The sequence below is a fragment of the Ambystoma mexicanum genome, chromosome 2q, assembly GCF_040938575.1.
Source record: "Ambystoma mexicanum isolate Mex_15411 chromosome 2q, UKY_AmexF1_1, whole genome shotgun sequence".
Lineage (NCBI taxonomy): Eukaryota > Metazoa > Chordata > Amphibia > Caudata > Ambystomatidae > Ambystoma > Ambystoma mexicanum.
In genome coordinates this window covers 1230255653-1230274077 of record NC_090924.1, presented here as the reverse complement: position 1 = coordinate 1230274077, position 18425 = coordinate 1230255653, and the positions used below count along the sequence as shown (strand labels likewise).

The window sequence follows — 18425 nt, the reverse complement described above, 5'->3', positions numbered from 1 at the left end:
CAATGTGGTGTGTTGTATGTTTTTTCGGCGATGTCGGCGGACAGCAAAACACGGTTGAAAGATGGTGGGTGCATTGGAACAATCTGACGCACTTCACGCTCTTCACCATCCAATGAGTGAATGCGTCACATGTCCGCGGACTTGACGCAAGCCGATTACCCAATCGTTATCTTGTCCGCGGGGCGAACAGGGACGTATGTCTGCGGAGCGGACATAGATATCACTAATTTTTAGAGACCTACTTTTTGGTCGTTTTAAAGAAAACTACTGGACGGATTTTCATCAAATTTACAAAAGCACGCTTTCGAGACCAAGCCGCTGCTCCTGCCGCAAATGTGGTGAAAATCCGTCCAGCGGTTTGGGCTGTAGGCGTGTGCAAAGTTTTTTCCCCCATGCAGTCTATGGGAAAAAAAGACGTTTTGGGACCCCCCCTTTAACTTTCCTCCCTGGATCAAATCTCACCAAAGAAATTCAGAGAGGGCCATATACTTTTTTTGCAAAGTTTGGTGAGGATTCGTCCAGGGGGAGCAGAGTCATAAGCCGCCCAAAAAGTGCTCTTCCTATGGAAACCGCAACTTAACCATAACTACACAGCCACTACTGTGGCTGTGTAATAAGTATTAGTAATATCACTGGATGCCCCTTATCGAATAGGCTCGCCTTGAACCACCTCTAAATATGTATAGTACAGATTATAGCAAAATACCCGCAGCGGGTTGGCCTGTGCAACAGTGTATAACATGTTGCTACATAGACCCTCTTATGGGTTAGTATTCTCTCCCAAAACAAAACTCAGGAGCAGAAACCAAGGTCAGACTACTGCCCACTTGCCCAATGAGTCCATCATCTCTCATCGGACAGGACCCAAGCCAAGACTTCTTCTTTATAGTTGACCTTGCAGCCTGCTCTCTGGTCTTGGACTTTCAAGGGAGTTTAAGTACACCATTTTCTTTGTCTGGAGCTTAATGAATAGTCCTTGTTTTCATATTCTGAGTCACACAATTTTGGCCATTGTGTCCTTTTATTTACTGCTATTTGATTTAGTTAAGCTGGGTGTCATTACCCCTCTTGGCTTCTGTAGACCTGCTCACTTCACCTTGCAAGGGCTTTTTGCATCTTTGATTGTCCAATACTTGGCTCTTGCAGATGGTTTCTTCTTTGCTTAATCTAAGAGAAATATGTATTAAGTACATGGCTTATCCTCTTGACTCATTTTGTGCCTTGTAATTATTCCTTGAAGTGGCATCCTTGATCCCAAACTAACAGACTCCTCTGTGTTCCTCACACAAAGCTGTTTTCCAGCATCTTCTTACTCTGCAGCCCTGATCTGTCTCTGAGGTAGCATGATTGGTTTCAACATGAGTCTGACGTCCATCTTATTATCATGGCCATGTTATGTTTTCTTCTGCAGCAAATTTCTATATGTCTCAGCTACCTTGCATTTCTGTGTATATACATTTACTTCATCTCGTATCACTTATTCCTTTGGTGCATATTATTTCTTCACATTTGATTACATGTTTCTCTTATCACTCCAGTTACATCTATATCCTTTAAGTATTTGCATATCGTTTCAGTGCATCTTCGTGTCTTTCGTTAATGACATCACTCTGCCCTTGTCCAATTTCACTTATATCTCTTCGATGTCCAATGGTGTGTGTAGACATCCTTCCACTCTTTCCACTATTTCAGTGTGGGGGCACATTCAATATGGTTGTCTAAGTGCATATCGTCTTTCATACACTTGATGCAGTATTGGGACAATACCTGGCGTCCCACATAGAGCTCTTCTCCTGCTATTCCAATATGATGGAGGTGAGGAGGCGGGAGCTAGGGATGACGTGTCCATCTGCACCTCTACTCTTCCATGAGGATTGACCTAAATGAGCTTATAAAGATAAAGAAGTATGTGTATGCTTCATGTACTGGCATAGGCAGCTCATCTTGTCAATCTGAACCTTTCTATTGTTTCTGCTTAAAGTGTTCATTCTTGACTCACGTCAGTTCTGATATTGTATGACATGTTCAAACTACTGCTGTGGTAATATGTTATTTTAAGCATTGTAAGTATGGCATGTCAGTTGAAGTTGTAGTCACATAGCTTGTAGCATGACAATTGTAAAACAAATGATCATTGCGCATTGAAAGAGAGTGCCAGCTCCTGGTGTTGATACACACAGTAGACATATTCCCATGAAAAGAAAAACAATTTTCTGATGAAAGGACATTATGGCAACACAGCTATATGTACATGGGAAATACTGAAATTAGCCAGTTATGGATGATAAGGCAGCTGTAAGAGGTATTGTGCTATCACATTGTCATTAACCATGCCCTGCAGTGTGTACAACAGTGCTATGCCCATGAACAGTTTTAGGTAACAATTGGTTCAGCCACACTGTGTGAGACTACACAAGACTTATCTGCTTGGTGTTGGTACCCACCTTTTCATATAGTTCTGTACTACACACGTTGATAGTGTGACTGAGCAGCCAGGCCTATCTCAAGAGGTATAAATGTGAGCTGTAGAGCTCTACAGATGAAATCCATCAATACAAGTAACACTTACACTCAAGGTTTTAGTTATAAATATGTATTTATTTATTTAACATCAGTTTTAAATAAGCATTATTCAAAAAGGCAATTGTTTGTAATAGTTCAAGCAAACTTTGGAATTACTTTTCAGAATCAATAAAGATGCTAATACATTTCTCCTACACCCTTAAGTGATTTCAATAACAAGGATAGTATTGCATTAATATATCACACCAATGTATGTTTCAGATTCTGAGTTTCAGGAAGGTTAAGGAAAATATAAAGGTTAGAACAGTTCCTTATAATGTGAGACAACTGAATCCTCCAATGAAATCTAGGTAAGCCTTTCCCAGCAATACCAGTATTCAACAAGCTACAACCTATGGAGGGACAAGCAATGCCATAATCAATGGATTCAGAAAGGTGACGTTAAGGAGCCAGGACAGCCAAAGTCATTTGGACAGACTCTATAGTTCTGATTCACTTCTTGGATAAAGTATTTCACAAAGTTAGATAGTTCAAAGGAAATCACTGAAGACATACAAGCTGTTAGGCCAGAGATGAAATCAACTCAGAAAGTTAAGCAAGTGCAAATCTCAAGTAAAAGAGCATGACTTAAGGCAAGAAGGTAAGTACCCCCAAGTCCAAACAGTACCTCTGGTTAGAAGAAAAGTGATCCAGCTGGTTTCCATCTTGCTACAGCAAAGCAGACCCAGGTTCCTGAGCCTCAGTCGTGGGGACAAGAGGGAGGATGTCTGGAGGGCTCCTGTGGTAATACCTGGGAAGGTCGACAGCTACGGGCTCTCTTCAATTCATCAGCACTTTGTGTTTCAGTACTTCGCAAACAGCACTGATGCAGATCGAATATCCTCAGTTGGTCTTTCCTTGCTCCGTCAGTCCGGCACTCTGGTGAGGGGACTCTGGATCAGGATTTCCTGCTTCTGGAGTGTCCTTGGGAGGCTCCTGGAGCTTTTGTCCGGATTTGTTCTGCGGCAGATGTTGCACTCGGTTATGGACACTCAACCCATGGCAATTTGCTTCTGCAGCAACGGAGAGGCACAGCAAGTCGGGGATTGTGCCAAAGTGGAGTTCGTCTCGGGGTTAGTTGGTCCCACTAAAACAAGGGAAGAAGTTGTCCCGTGTGGTTCTTCTCTGTCGATATGAAAAAGGAGGTCAGCACAGAAGCAGAGCTTCACTGGTACTTTGAAGTCCAGGAGGTTGCAGCAGGCTTCTCTTCACGATTTCTGCTTTGGTTGTTTCTTCCAGTGGTCGACTCTGCCGCTAGTCCCAAAACCCTCACATTTTAAGCAAGTTTTCCCATTCATGCACAGCCTAGGCTGTCAATCACACAGCGGCAAATCAGCACTGGTTTCATTCAGGTACTCCTAGAGACAAATGACAGGGGAGTTTCGGGACCCTCCCTCACATCCTGGAGCCAGGGGTGGGCTTCAGGGCTGAAGCCCGCCAAAGGAAAGACTCACAAAGGGCTCATATCTGTCTCAACGCACAGCGTAAAAGCAAAGAAAGACCTCACAAACAGAAATTGGTGAAAAAAAGAAGACAGGGGCCATTTTGACAAAATGGACACCCATGGGTGTTGTACTGCAGCTGAGGATTCAGCCTGCGGTAGAAAAGCACAAGGGTCGTAAACATTAAACCGTAAACATTAAACCACTGCCACCAGCCATTTAAAGTAGTGAGGGTAACAGAAAATTTTACTTGAGAAAGTAGGATAAGGGGCTACTAAGTATCCCCCAGCACTCCACATTAGATGGTGTATGCTGTACCTACAAAGTGGAAAGGTAAGTAAGATCAATTTCACCAAAAAGGATTTCTCAGTGACATGCACTGAAGTCGCTGTGTGTAAATATACGAAAAGCAGATGCCTATGGAGTTTTTCAGACTCCAAAAAGAGTGAAAACATAAAATCCAAATCAGGGAAAAACACATGAGAGAGTGAGAAAAGGTCCAACTCAGGAGTTATAATTTAAAAGTCCTAAGTCCAGTAAAAGAGCTTGAGGTCTCTAAGGTTGAAGGGAGTTAGCAGAGAAATTAAAATTCTCCCTAACAAGCATTGTGCCACGAGTGTAGCCCAATATTACAGGAATTATACCACTGTACAGTCTGGGAATGGCCTGGAAATATGACTTGTAGGTACTGCATAGCCTAAACACCATCCCAATATCCACTTTACCCTCAGAGCATCCACACACTGGTGCTAATGGCATCTGTGATATCATGCATGATATCATGTGCAGTGCACAGCAGGTGTGAGTAATAGTTACATTGCTTGCTATGACTGGAAAATGCCAGTGACTATTAGGTTTTGCCTTATTCCCATCAGGTCCCTTCAACTGAGGTTTCATTCTGGTAATGTGGACCATAACTTCCTTTTATGTGCACTGCACTGCACAAAACTGAGGCCCTTTTGCGATGGCCCACAGACGCAACCTACAACCACAGGTGACAAGGATGCTGAGGACATTAATACCTTACTGTTGGCATTCAGAATACTATTTAAAAAGTAAGTAAAAGGCAAAGTGTATTTAGTACACAAGAATTTACAAATATTCATAAGCAGGGCAAATAATTTCAGATAGCACTTAGAAGAGTCATTCAATTCAATAGGCTAAGCCAAAGTCTATAGGCAAAAACCTTTGTATAGGATGCAGCACTTCAGGTAAGTAAATGGAAAAGTCTTTGCACAGGTTCCTAGGAGTCTTTGATAAAAATAGGAACCAAATGTAGGGCCACAAGCTGATTAGACTTGTGAGTTGCAGAAGTTACAAGCACTTCCACAGTAAGAGGTAAGTTCTCTTAGGCTAGTTATACAGTACCTTAGTAAAGAAGAAAAAGATGCAGCTGAAGACTTCTGTTCCTGTACAGCTCTGCAGATCTCACTGTTCCTGGGCCTCAGTCGTGGGGACAAGAGGGAGTACGTCGGGGGACTCCTGCACCGTATTTTCACCGTCAAAGCTGGCTACCGACAAACTTTACTTTCAGTGGCTGTTTCGTGTTACAGCTCCTTGCAGTACAGAAAATAGCAATAAGCGTGGTTCCTGGCTGTCAAGGTGGAATTTCCTCACAACCGAGGTACCACACCCAACTGAGGGGGGTCAGGCTTGGTCAGTCCTGCTTAATGGGAGTTCGGAGGATCTTCCGAAAGCTTTAGGCCAGCTTACAAGCAACACACACAATCTGGTATCCCTCTCCCTGGCTCTACGGTTTCTTGCAGAAACTCTGAGGAAATTCAACCAGCTCTGAGATGGGTGTCCAGCTGGCTTACTTGGGAGTTGACTGGTCCACCCAACTCAAAGGGAAAAGTCGTCCTGGCAGGGCTTCTCTGTCGATACAAACTTGGCAATTCGGACCTGCAACAGGGCTTCACCGGGCAAACCAAGGGTCCAGGAGTTGCAGCAGCCATCCTCTTCAAGCTCTTCATCAGTTCCTTCATCCAGTGGTCGACTCTGCCTTCCAAGCCAAAAGACGTGCCTTTTATTCAGTTCTCTCCCATTCATTCCAAGCCTAGCTGCCACTCACCCACCAGGGTGGCTGTCCTTGCTCGACAGTCAGCCAGCCAATCATCACAGAGTGCATTTGGGTCTCCTATGAGATGAAGCACAGGTAGTTTTTGGTACCTTCTTCATTTCGTGCCTACCCCAGACACTCTGGAGCCAGAGGCGGGTTTCACCCCTGAAGCCTGCCAAAGGCAAATGAACAAAGAGACCAAACCTGGTTTGGCGTGCAGAGAAGAAAAACTCTAGAAGGACCTTTCCACAAAGACCTGGTGAAAAAAGAAGACCGGACACCATTTTAACAACGATGGCTAGACGCCATTTTGAAAAAGATGGATCCCGCGGTTAACGTTACCAGGTCTGCGAACGGTCGCGGTAAATGCAAGCCTTGGTAGTTCAAAACGAAACCCCTGCCACCAGCCAGTCAATTGAGGAAAGGGTAACATAAAAGATGTTAGATGAGCATTTAGACACAGTGGATACTAAGTAACCCCTCGAGCACTCCATTGTAAGATATGGCGTGCTGGGTCTAGCAAGTACAATGCTAAGTAGAGTCAATTTCACTCTACCGCTCTGGGAAACAGTAGTTGATACCAGAGAAGGTATTTAAACCTTGTGAAATCTGGAAGACTTCCCTGTGGCACTGCACTGGAGGTGCTTTGTGGCACAGTTGTAAAAGATGATGCCTATGGAGTTGGTTAGACTCCATAACCAAAAAGAAACAAACATAGAAAACACATTGAATTGAAAAGTTCAAAGTCACAAATTTTAACAAAAGAGCTGGAGGGCTCTAAGGTGGGAGGAATTTGCACATTTTTGAGAATTCGCCCTAACACTCGTCCCCCCAGACTAAGGGACAAGAGGATCTAATCCCCAACAGGACGGATCTCCTGTAGCAAGTCGGTTAAATGGCTTGCCGAGTACACCAGCAACTTTCTGTAACACTTGCTATGTCACCCTCTATCAGTTGTTTTCATTTGTAAGCTATACGCTATATGACCTACAGACCCTCTCTTATTTAAGGTTAGGGGATCTGATCTAACAGTCCCTCAGAAGTTGTGACAACCTCTGAACCTACAATAGGCTATTCAAGGGGTCCTTAGAAAGGAATCCCTTAGACCTAGAGGGGCCTCCATGGTTCCTCACCACCTCTCTCACAAGAGCAGGTTGGGTCTCAGATATATTGGGTGGAAGGGCTGTGGTCAAGGAAGGTACATGCTTCCACTTCCTCTGAGATCTGGCTTTACCTGGTTTAGAAGTTTCCCTCCTAACATTAGGATTTACACTGGAGTCTTCAGTAGAAGATCCAACAGTCTTAAGGTGTTTAGCCTTAGACCAATCTTTCCTGGATTTCCACAGGCTTTGAGAATTACCAGTTCTCATATGCTTAGAGAGGGTTCCAATTTGCCTATCCACCACTTCCTCAGAAGCAGGTTGGGTCAGAGACTTTACAACTGGATGGGCAATGATGGAGCTTGGTTGGTGCTCCCATTTCCCTAACATTCTAGCCTCAGATTTACCTTGTTTAGAGGTCAACTTACTAACACAAGGGCTCACAGTGGGGGTCTCTGTAGAGGGTACCACAGGCTCAGAGTGGTCTCTTAAGGTTGCCTCTCTAGCATTTTGGTTTGGTTCAGTTTCGTCTTACTGCGAGACCTGGGGGTACCGGACACTACTCCTAGAGATTTTTTGTCATTCCCCAACAGGACTCTCCAAGGCACCTCATTCTGAATACTGACAGGAATCCTTGCTGTCATATTGTTTCACTGAATGAGCTGGTAGAATTGAACCAAGTGTAGAGGGCCTCCAGCAAGTCTAGTGGGACCTTTGGGTGCCTTAGCAGAATCTTCAGGCTTAAAAAAGCTTTCATCCACAACTTTTCTGTTCGCTCCAGTGTCTCTCTTGGCAGGAGTATCCTGTCCATTTACAAGAACACTGCCCATACAATACTCCTTGGAGTTGTCTGGAATGGAGTCATACACATCCATTTTCTGATCTTTACACAGACCCAGGGTCTCTAAGGATATACTGGCTTGAACACCAAAGGGTTCTTCAGCCAGTAGGTGAAAGTGGACACTAGCCATTTGTACTTATCCCTCAGGGAAGAAGGCTAAGGAGGCAGTGCTGACCTCTGCAGGTTTACCCTGGCATCTGGGATCTCCTTTCAGATGGTCTACAGACCCACAGACATAGCATTTACCAGATGCTCTCTGGAATGAGGGTTTCTGCTGACCTCCCTCTGGTTTGGCACCAGAGAGTTCACTAGACATACCAGGTTTCCCATGGGATCTACCCTTATGTGGTTTGGGGGTCTCTCCTGGTTGGTTGGAATTAGAGATATCTTTATTCTCACCTTTGTGCTGCTTCCTCTCAACCTTTTTATGAGTGGCCCAAGAATACTTGAGAGTAGCCCTGTTGGCTACCCATGAGTCAACAGCCTTTGCCAGCTTCTTGGGATCAATCTGTTTAGAGTCAGCCAAGTACTGTCTCAGCTTAGGAGAGCAAGCATCAAAAATAGATTCTAACAAAAACAGATTTCTCATTCCTTCAAAAGAGTTCACTCTTTAACCCTTAACCCCACTATCTAAGTTTTTCAAATATTCACACACCCAGGTAGCCCAAGGGGTACCATCAGTATTTTTGAGGGTCCTAAACCTCTTAAGGTACTGGGAAGGAGTTTTCCCAAATCTAGCTATCAAAGCTAGCTTCACATTTTCCTACTCCAATCTGTCAAGTTCCCCCACCTCCATTACAGCATCAGTTGCAACCTGGGGGAGCCTAGACAAAAGCCAATAAATCAACTGATTCCCTGTGAAACCCTGAATCCCACAGTCATATTAAAAAAACACTCAAACATTCCAAAATATCAAGTTTCACCTCAAACATCTCACAGCTTCCTTGGGCATGCAAGGTCTCTTTGGACTGGAAGACCTAGAAGACTCTGGGATAGAAACATTTTCAAGAGAGGCTTTCTTCATTTCAAGAGCATGTTGTAATTCCATTTCCCTTAGTTTGAGATCCTGATGTTTGGCTTCAGCTTGGAGTTGTTCTCTTTTAAACTCTAACTCAAGTCTCATTTTTCAAGAGAGACACACTATCTCTGGACTCAGTACTACACCTGGTAGGGTCCCAGTGTCTAAAGGTTGAGGCATAAAGGCCTGTTGAGGTAAAAAGGGGCTCACATCCTGAGACTCCTCTAACTCTTTTGACTCTTCAATAACATTAGAGTTAGACTCTGAATCATCATCATCCTCATAATTTTCCACATTTCCTGGATTAGTAGGTGTGACAGGCCTACAACCCAGATTTTGATTTTCTAACACTCTTGCAATAAGTTCATTTTTCTTTCCTTTAACAGGGAGAGACCTGACTTTACACATTTCTATCAGTTGCTCTACTGTCAAAATGATCAGGGCTTCATGTCTGAAGTTATCCATATCTAGCATGTTACAATTGCTTTTCTAGTGGAGTTTAGCCTTGTGAAGGTTACTACTTGAACAAAGGTAAAGTAAACTCTAAATGTAACAACTCACCAATATATCCCACCACTGCCACCAGTGTTAGGCAAAGTTTGTATGCAGTACCCTCTGGGAACGCTACAAACAACTATGACTACAGGTATAGGCAACTCACCCTTTGGTATAGGCTTGTACTACACAGTTTTGATAGTGTTGAGAAGCCAGGCTTATCTCAAGAGGGGAAATGTGAGCTGTAGTGGAGTTACACAAAGATTCACAGTTAAAGGTATTCAAATAAACTCACACTCAAGGATTCTTGCATAAACAATCAATAATTTATTTATCAGTCAGTTATAAAGCCTTCTTCAGAAGGGAGCAATAGAATAGTAAGACACAAATATACTTCATTACTGTACACTTTGAGTTAATGGATCAAACAAGGCCCTTTTGGGATGGCCTACAGACACAACCTACACCCACAGGTGACTTCAGTAACAAGGAAGCTGGGGACATTAATACCTCACTGTTGGCATTCAGAATGCTCTTTAAAAAGGAAGTAAAAGGCAAAGGTTATTTAGAACACAAGAATGTACACATATTCATAGGCAGGGCAAATACTTTCAGATAGCACTTAGAAGAGTCATTCAATTCAATAGGCTAAGTAAAAGTCAATAGGCAAACATCTTTGTATAGGATGCAGCACTTCAGGTAAGTGAATGGAAAGGTTTTTGCACAAGTTCTTAGGAGTCTTTGATACAAAGAAGAACCAAATGTAGGGCCACAAGCTGATTAGACTTGTGAGTTTCAGAAGTTACAAGCACTTCCACAGTAAGAGGTACATTCTCTTAGGCTAGTTTTACTGTACCTTAGTAAAGAACAAAAAGATGCAGGTGAAGACTTCTGTTCCTGTACAGCTCTGCAGATATCACTGTTCCTGGGCCTCAGTCGTGGGGACAAGAGGGAGGACGTCGGGGGACTCCTGCACTGTATTGGCACCATCAAAGCTGGAAACTGGCAAACTTTACTTTCAGTGGTTGTTTCGCATTTCAGCTCATTGCAGTACAGTAAATAGCAATAAGCATGGTTCCTGGCTGTCAAGGTGGACTTTCCTCACATCTGAGGTCCCGCACTCAACTGAGGGGGGCCAGGCTTGGTCAGTTCTGCTTCATGGGAGTCCATAGGATCTTCCAAAAGCTTTAGGCCAGCTTACAAGCAACGCACACAATCTGGTGTCCCTCTCCCTGGCACTACGATTTCCTGCAGCAACTCTGAGGAAATTCAACCAGCTCTGAGATGGGTGTCCCGGTGGCTTACCTGGGAGTTGATTGGTCCCACCAACTCAAAGGGAGAAGTCGTCCTTGCAGGGCTTCTCTGTCGATGCGAACTTGGTGATTCGGACCTGCAGCAGCGCTTCACTAGGCAAACCAACAGTCCAGGAGTTGCAGCAGCCGTCCTCTTCAAGCTCTTCTTTGGTTCCTTCATCCAGTGGTCGACTCTGCCCTCCAAGCCAAAAGACTTGCCTTTTATTCAGTTCTCTCCCATTCATTCCAGTCTAGCTGCCACTCACCCAGCAGGGTGGCTGTCCTTGTCGGACAGTCATCCAGACAATCGTCACAGAGTGCATTTGGGTCTTCTAGGAGACTAAGCACAGGGAGTTTCGGGCACCTCCCTCACTTCCTGCCTAACCCAGACATTCTGGAGCCAGAGGCAGGTTTCACTCCTGAAGCCCGCCAAAGGCTAATGAACAAAGAGACCAATCCTGGTTTGGCATGCAGAGAAAACTCCACCAGCCAGTCAATTAAGGAACGGTAACATAAAAGATGTTATGTGAGCATTTAGACACAGGGAATACTAAGTAATCCCTCCAGCACTCTATTGTAAGATAGGGCGTGCTGGTTCTAGCAAGTACAATGCTAAGTAGAGTCAATTTCACTCTACCGCTCTGGGAAACAGTAGTTGATCCCAGAGAAGTTATTTAAACCTTGGGAAATCTGGAAAAAATCCCTGTGGCACTGCACTGAAGGTGCTTTGAGACAGAATTGTAAACGATGATGCCTATGGAGTTTGTTAGACTCCTTTGCCAAGAAGAAACAAACACAGAAAACACATCGGGCCTCATTACGACCCAGGCGGTAAGTTACCGCCTGGGCCGTCACTTTACCACCATGGTGTAAACTACGTTTACGCCATGGTGGTTGGCGGACTTACCGCCCCATTCCGACCTTGGCGGGGCGGTAAGTCCCCAATCCCCATTTACCCTTCCCCATTCCCATTTTTGCCCCATAGGGCATAATGGGAGTGGGGAAGGCGTTAATTACGCCACCGTAAATTACGGTGGCGTAATTAACTCCATGGTCCCTTAGCGCCATGGATTTTAACACCCGCTAAAAGCGGGTGTTAAAAGCTCCATGGCGCTAAGGGACCTCGTAATTGGCGGTAAGGGGTCGGCGCAGCTAACGCTGGCGTAAACCCCTTACCGCCAGGGTCGTAATGAGGCCCATTGAATTGAAAAGTTTAAAGTCCCAAAGTTTAGTAAAAGAGCTGGAGTGCTCTAAGGTGGGAGGAATTGGCACATTTTTGAGAATTCTCCCTAACAGTAAATACCTTTTGGTTACTTTGAGTATCCACTCCTTCCAGCATGTGCTAGAGATAGAGGATACTTTTTCAGTGCTGTTTTTTGAAGTCTAGTATTAAGTATGTTTTAATGTTGCTGAAAGTTTGGATTTTAAATTCTGTCAATGTATTTAATCTTGCTTGGCATGTATTACTTTTATGAAAACCTTTGCTTTTTTCTGAAAGAATGCACATTTGGCTTATACATATATATCACAGAAGTGCTATTTGTATTGTTAAGTTGAACTTAACAACCATATCACCCACCTAGAAATGTGCATCCACTCTACCAATACCCCAAATATCACATTCCTACCTTTAGGATGGCACTATCACCTTCTCCCTGTGCATTATCACACATGAGCATTCCATGATTGCACTGCCGCTGGAATATAACTCAAACCTCTCATCAAACAGTTCATCACCCAAACTGATTTCCTACTGCAACAGACCTGACTGCAGAACTGGAGTCTTATAACTGTGCTGCCAGTGGGCAATAGTGCATGAATAGGTCCCAAAATAGTCTTTAATGACACTGATATTTTGACATGTTTAGGAAGTTCCTACCTGGTTGGGTGTTCTAGGAGGAGGGTACATTTGCCTCCTGGTCCTAATCAAAATCTCTGCATGGTTTGGTGAAACTCTGTCTAGAGGTTTTATTAGAAAGTCCAAAAGTGGGTCTGAATATGGAATATACTATTTTTGATCTTGCAGCAATATTGGGTAGGTCAAGTTTGTGATCTTCCTGCAAAAACATCTTGAAGAGACATATACCTGACACATGCTCGGACCCTGAGGTGGGCAATGGACATTCCTCACAGCAGTGGAATAATATTTCCCTTTTAAGAAAAGAAAATGTCAGAATTTGTGTGTTGTATTCATGCACCCAAAGTGTGGGGGTTAGATTGCAAATGTATGGGTAGTCGTAAGACATTTGTTAAATTACCTGAGAGGGAAATTGCGCTATTGTAAGCTAAGAAAAAATAACATCCGAGTGGCTGGAAGAGCATGAGCCTTTGTTGGAATGGAAATAAGTCTGTCCCACCCCCATAGGCGCTTTGAAGTGAGTTGAATCCCGTGCAGAGCTGTATAGTGTGCTAGGGGGGAGAGGACAGTGCTATGAAACGGCACGGATATAATATAGCGAGAACGATAAATGCATAGAATCAGTGCGTGTATAGAAAGGAACGCCATTTTGTAATTATGGTGATGCATAGTCTTGCATGGATGCGCTGCAAAACTTTAGCTCCATGGAAGAACTCGACTGGGCCCAGATCATTAAGACGCGATGAGCCCGCACGGCCAGTTCTCATGGAAGCTTCCCTTTGTACCTTCACTGTTGCAAAAACTTAGTATCACTGGGAGGAATGCACCCTGCAAGGTCGTGAGACAACACCAGGCTTTTCGCAGTGCCCATTAATCACAACCAAGTTACCAGCAGACCTCTAACCCCCCACCCAGCCTACCCACAGCCTTGGCCTGCACCACTGACCTATCCCAAGAACCCCTGCATTCCCTGAAAGTGAGTGACTGCAGTCCCCAGTTATAAAACCAATGGCCATATAAAACCTCTCCACATAAATATATCCTTTGTAACACGAGGTACAGGGAGGGATAAATTATAGATCAAAATGAGAGAGGAGGCCTTGAGTGCGAGGGGTGCAATATCAACAAAGCACAGAATGTGTGGGTCAGCATGCCTGTATTTCTTCTTCCCTTCCGCCTGGCACCAGTCCCCGAGCCTCCTAGGTGCATTCCATAGTGATATAGTAGTAGGCTTAGTGTATCAAAGCAGTTTGGATACTGTAGCATACGAGGGACCTTACCTTCACTCCTCGGAGAGTTGAGCCCAGCTGACACACTCGGACCTGTCAGACGGTGGAAACATGAACCAATCATAGCCTGGCATCCCCTATGGAGCAGGCCCATGTATATGGTCTCGCCAATCAGTGGTACTAGCTTTTACTGTTTATTGATGACTCTACACTGGCCCTCATTCCGAGTTTGGAGGCAGCCATGGCACTATTTGCGCCATGGCTGCCTCCAAAACCGGGTCCGGCACCGGTCTGGTACAATGGGAACTTACAGGGTCATTCCGACCCTGGAAGACCCAGTAAATCCCCATTGAACCAACCATTCCCCATTCCCATATGAGCCCCCATAGGGCTCAATGGGAATGGGGAGGGCGCTAATAACGGGCTCGCAAATAGCAGGCCCGTTATTAGCGCCCTGGTCCCTTATCGGGACCCGTAAAGCACGTGTGGTCAAACCACATGTCCTTTACGGTTCCCGCTAAGGGACCTCGGAATTGGGCGGTAAGGGATAACCGGCAGCGGTCTCCTTACCGGTGGCCGGTTTCCCTTACCGCCCAACTTGTAATGACCCTTACTGTCTCATAAGCTTCTACTGGTACTAAGTTAGACCAGAACATTCTCGAGCAGCAGAGTTCTTTGCTGATACCTTTGTATCTTGTACAATTAAACCTTGTTATCTTTGCATGCAATCTCTAGGCCTTTTTAGCTAGAGGGTTGTATTTTTCTGGCATGAGCGTAAACAGGAACTTGCCTTCACCTTTCTAATACCAACCTATATGTCACTCTAAATATTTTGGTATAATCCATTACATTTTACCCAGATCCAGGGGGACACATTTATTTGGGGGTCTCAAAGAAATCACAAGTGCAGTGCAACAATCTTTTAAAATATGTCGGCAGGTAGTCTCTCTATGCATGAAGCATGGTCATAGGACCTGCACCCAACAGCAAGCCTAAGGGATTGCCAAAGGTAATGCACTGGGTATTGTAATCTGAGGTCATGGCCAGGTGGTACTGTGAGTAAGGTGAGTGTTCCCTCAGAGTGCCTGGCCTGGCCTACATTCATACAGAGATTAAGTACAAATTCTCAAATTTGAACTGAAACAGCAAACATCCTAATATCTTGTATATCTTACCTGATGTTTTGCAACTTCACATTTCAGATTGGGTGACTCCCTGAATCCCTGACCATACACTCTGACAGATGTGCAGTCATATTGCCTAACATCGCACAAACCAGCATTCTCCAGTTCTATAATTTCTGGGATCTGATCTTTAGAAAGAATGCAGAAAACATATATAGTTTAGTCATAGATTACACAAAGAAATGACATCTTACATACTATGCACACTCATATCACATTTTGCAATAGACAGACACAATTAAATATCCAATACACTGAGGTGAGCACTAGAACTTAAACTCAAGCTGTGCCAAATGTGGTAAATATACATCGGGTGGTGACCAAGCTGCGTCTGCCAAGGTGGGGGGAAGGGTGCTCAGTCATCCCCATAATGGACCATGTTAAAGAACAACAGTTCCTTTATCAATATCATGCTTGATTAAAGTTAAATAATTCCTTAATTGTTTATCTGATTCAATATAATCATATATCTGGTCTTTACAATGTAATATAACATTTCAGTACTGTGTCTGATATTTGGTATTTTATTAGAGGGTTGCGGTTACCACATATGTCATTCAATTCAACATGTGTTTCGACAGGGGTCTTTGTCAAGGCTGATTATTAGTGTAAAAGAAAATGGGTGATACCATAAGAAGGGACATGTTAAGCAATTGATAAAAGGAAGTACCGGTTCCATATCATTTGAAAAATAACATCTGTATGTATGATTTGTTTGCGTCGATCAAACATGGCACAGTTTAGCACATAACAATATGTCAATATATGATGCAAATTTAGTTTGTGAACATTAAATTGATGAGATATTCCGTTTGAACGAGAGAATTGAAAATATTTATCGCAACCCGAGAGGAGGAGAACAAGGAAAAAACTAGAGAAACAACGTTACAAATGTTGCATAGTTACTAAATGGTAAGTGAACAAAGATGAGTATACGTTGCGAATAACTTGTCAGAGTCTTGTCTTACCTTTTAACTGGAAATAATCCTTAATAGGTGGTGCTATTGCGACAAGTTCAATGGCACATTATTAAAAACTCTGTATTATAAATCCAAAAATTGAAATTTGTACCTCGAGAATGATTAACGTCACTTTGCGAGGAATGAGAATTAGTGTGTGTTTAAGGATAACGTGAAAGGTAAATACCATGTATTCAGAGAGGAATTGCTTTAACAAATAGTGTAGTTTCTGTTATAGTTATCTTGTGTAGTGCTCACAATCTGAAAAACCAATCAAATCACTATTTGACTACTAGTGTCTAACTGGGAATACTATGAGGGATTAGCACTTATAATGACTGAGGAAATCCCCTTACCTATTAATTGCCCAATACTGGCTCCCAAATAACTGAAGTATTCTTAAGGTTCCATGAGATGAACGTTTAGCGTCAATTGAGATGGAGGTCATGTTGTTAAAGTCATAATTTCTGCAAGGAAGCCCATCTCAAGTGTAACTAAATCAAGAATGTCTGGTATAAACAGAAGTATATTCTATCTGCACCCCATCTAACTCACCATTTGATGTCAATGCATCTGGCTATTTTTCACCATAACCAGCGTACCACATGGAGAATCGCAGTCGCCATTTTGCTTTAAGCTTGTATTTACAGTGTGATGGACAATTGTAAATTACTGGATGAGCTACAATGTACGTGTAGCATATCTGATATCACATCTATACTTTGGGGTTTGTATGAGGACAAGTGTAGAGTACAAGGCAACTTCTCGACCTATGAATGGCAAGTCATCCTATATCTCCGACCAATAAATCCTATTTATGAAGGCACTGAACCGGTGTGACTGTACCAATACCTCAGTGGTAGTTGCCAAAGCAATATGCACCTCAGGGAGAGTACCAGGTTTGTTATGTAATTCTGAGTCCCCTGAATTGTGCACGTGTTATTTGATGCTAGTGAGCATGAGCCATTACACGTGGTTGCCTCTGGTTTTTTATGATGATATGCATGTGGGGGAACGTTGAGTGACAGGCTCCAAGTAACTGATGATTCTCAATGCTCTCCTATAACATAATAGGTTGGCATGTTATAGAAACGTATTCAACTCATGTTCTGAGTTAAGTCCATCAATAACAGTTCTAAATTTACAGCTCAACCATGATTCTTGCTGTCACAGTTCTTTTTCTCTGTCTCCTCTTCCCACCCCACAGGTGGCCATTTCAAGTCCAGCAAATGTAAGATTTGTCTTGTCATCCAATTGAAGTGATGACTGCCAGTGCGAGACAAGTAGATACTTGTTGAGGTGTTCACGGATCCTGACACTTAATTCACGTATAGTGCTTCCAATATATACACGTTTCCATACACAAATGATGGCATATATAACAGATTTGGTATTGCAGTTGATTTATAAAAACCGTGAGCATTGCATTTCTGTAGCCATTTGGGATTGTTTAGTGCTGTGTCGTGCATACATGATGGACTAAGCAGACTAAGAGAAGGTATACCCTTAAATGTAAAGATTGGCATATCATTAAGGTAGTCTCTGATAACATTGTCCATCTGGAGAAAATGCAAATGTTTATTTAGGATTTGATGAACCTGATGGCTGTTAGAATTATATATTGTTATAAATTGCATACTGTTGTCTCTTGCATCAGTATCTCTAGTCTTGGGTGTCAATAGTGCCTGTCTCTCAATGGCCCATGCTATCATTTCTTCTTTTTTAATACTGCCTGTATATAGCCTCTATCAGTAAATCTTTGGTGTAACAGTGTGGATTCCTTAGAGAAGGCAGCCTCATTGTTGCAATTTCTCCGAGGCCTGATATATTCACCACCGAGTATGTTTTCAATTACATTTCTTTGATGACAGCTATTAGCGTGTAACATAGAATTGACCTCAGAGGGTATCCTGTACTTCTGTGTGTGCAATCCGTCCAGATGCACCGATATCCATACATCTAGAAAGTCAATGGTGATATCATCACCTGTACATGTGATCTCAATACCAAAATCATTGAGGTTGAGATAAGAGATAGGTTTGTAAGAGCTCTTGGGTTCCCCTGCCAAACCATAAAGATATAATCTATAATTCTATGCATTTTAAACACATGGTCAAGATATTCCAGGTAGACAGCAATATGTGTCTTTTTGAAATGGTTCATAAACAAATTTGGAAGGGCCGGTGCATGAATAGCACACATGTTGTCTTTCTGGCGATAATAGTGCCCGTTGAACAGAAAAATATAATTTTTCAGGGAGAATTCGAGCATTCATTTACCATCTCCTGATGTGTAAAGTCTGCAGTGGATGGCATAGAATATGTAACGTCAATACTTTTGAGTGCCAATGAATGTTTAATTGAAGTATACAGTGCTCCGACATCAA

The 18425-nt window shown here is 43.2% G+C and overlaps 1 protein-coding gene across 3 annotated transcripts in view; it reads right to left on the bottom strand.

Annotated features, from left to right (window-relative positions):
• VWDE (von Willebrand factor D and EGF domains) overlaps positions 1-18425 on the bottom strand; it is a 550953-nt gene that overhangs the window by 126237 nt on the left and 406291 nt on the right. For all 3 annotated transcript variants that reach the window (XR_011303393.1, XM_069648623.1, XM_069648624.1), the window contains exon 13: positions 15072-15208. Coding sequence is in view for 2 of the 3 variants with exons in the window: in XM_069648623.1 (XP_069504724.1) it covers positions 15072-15208 (137 nt within the window). In the remaining variant the exon portion in view is untranslated. The remainder of the gene's footprint in view (positions 1-15071; positions 15209-18425) is intronic.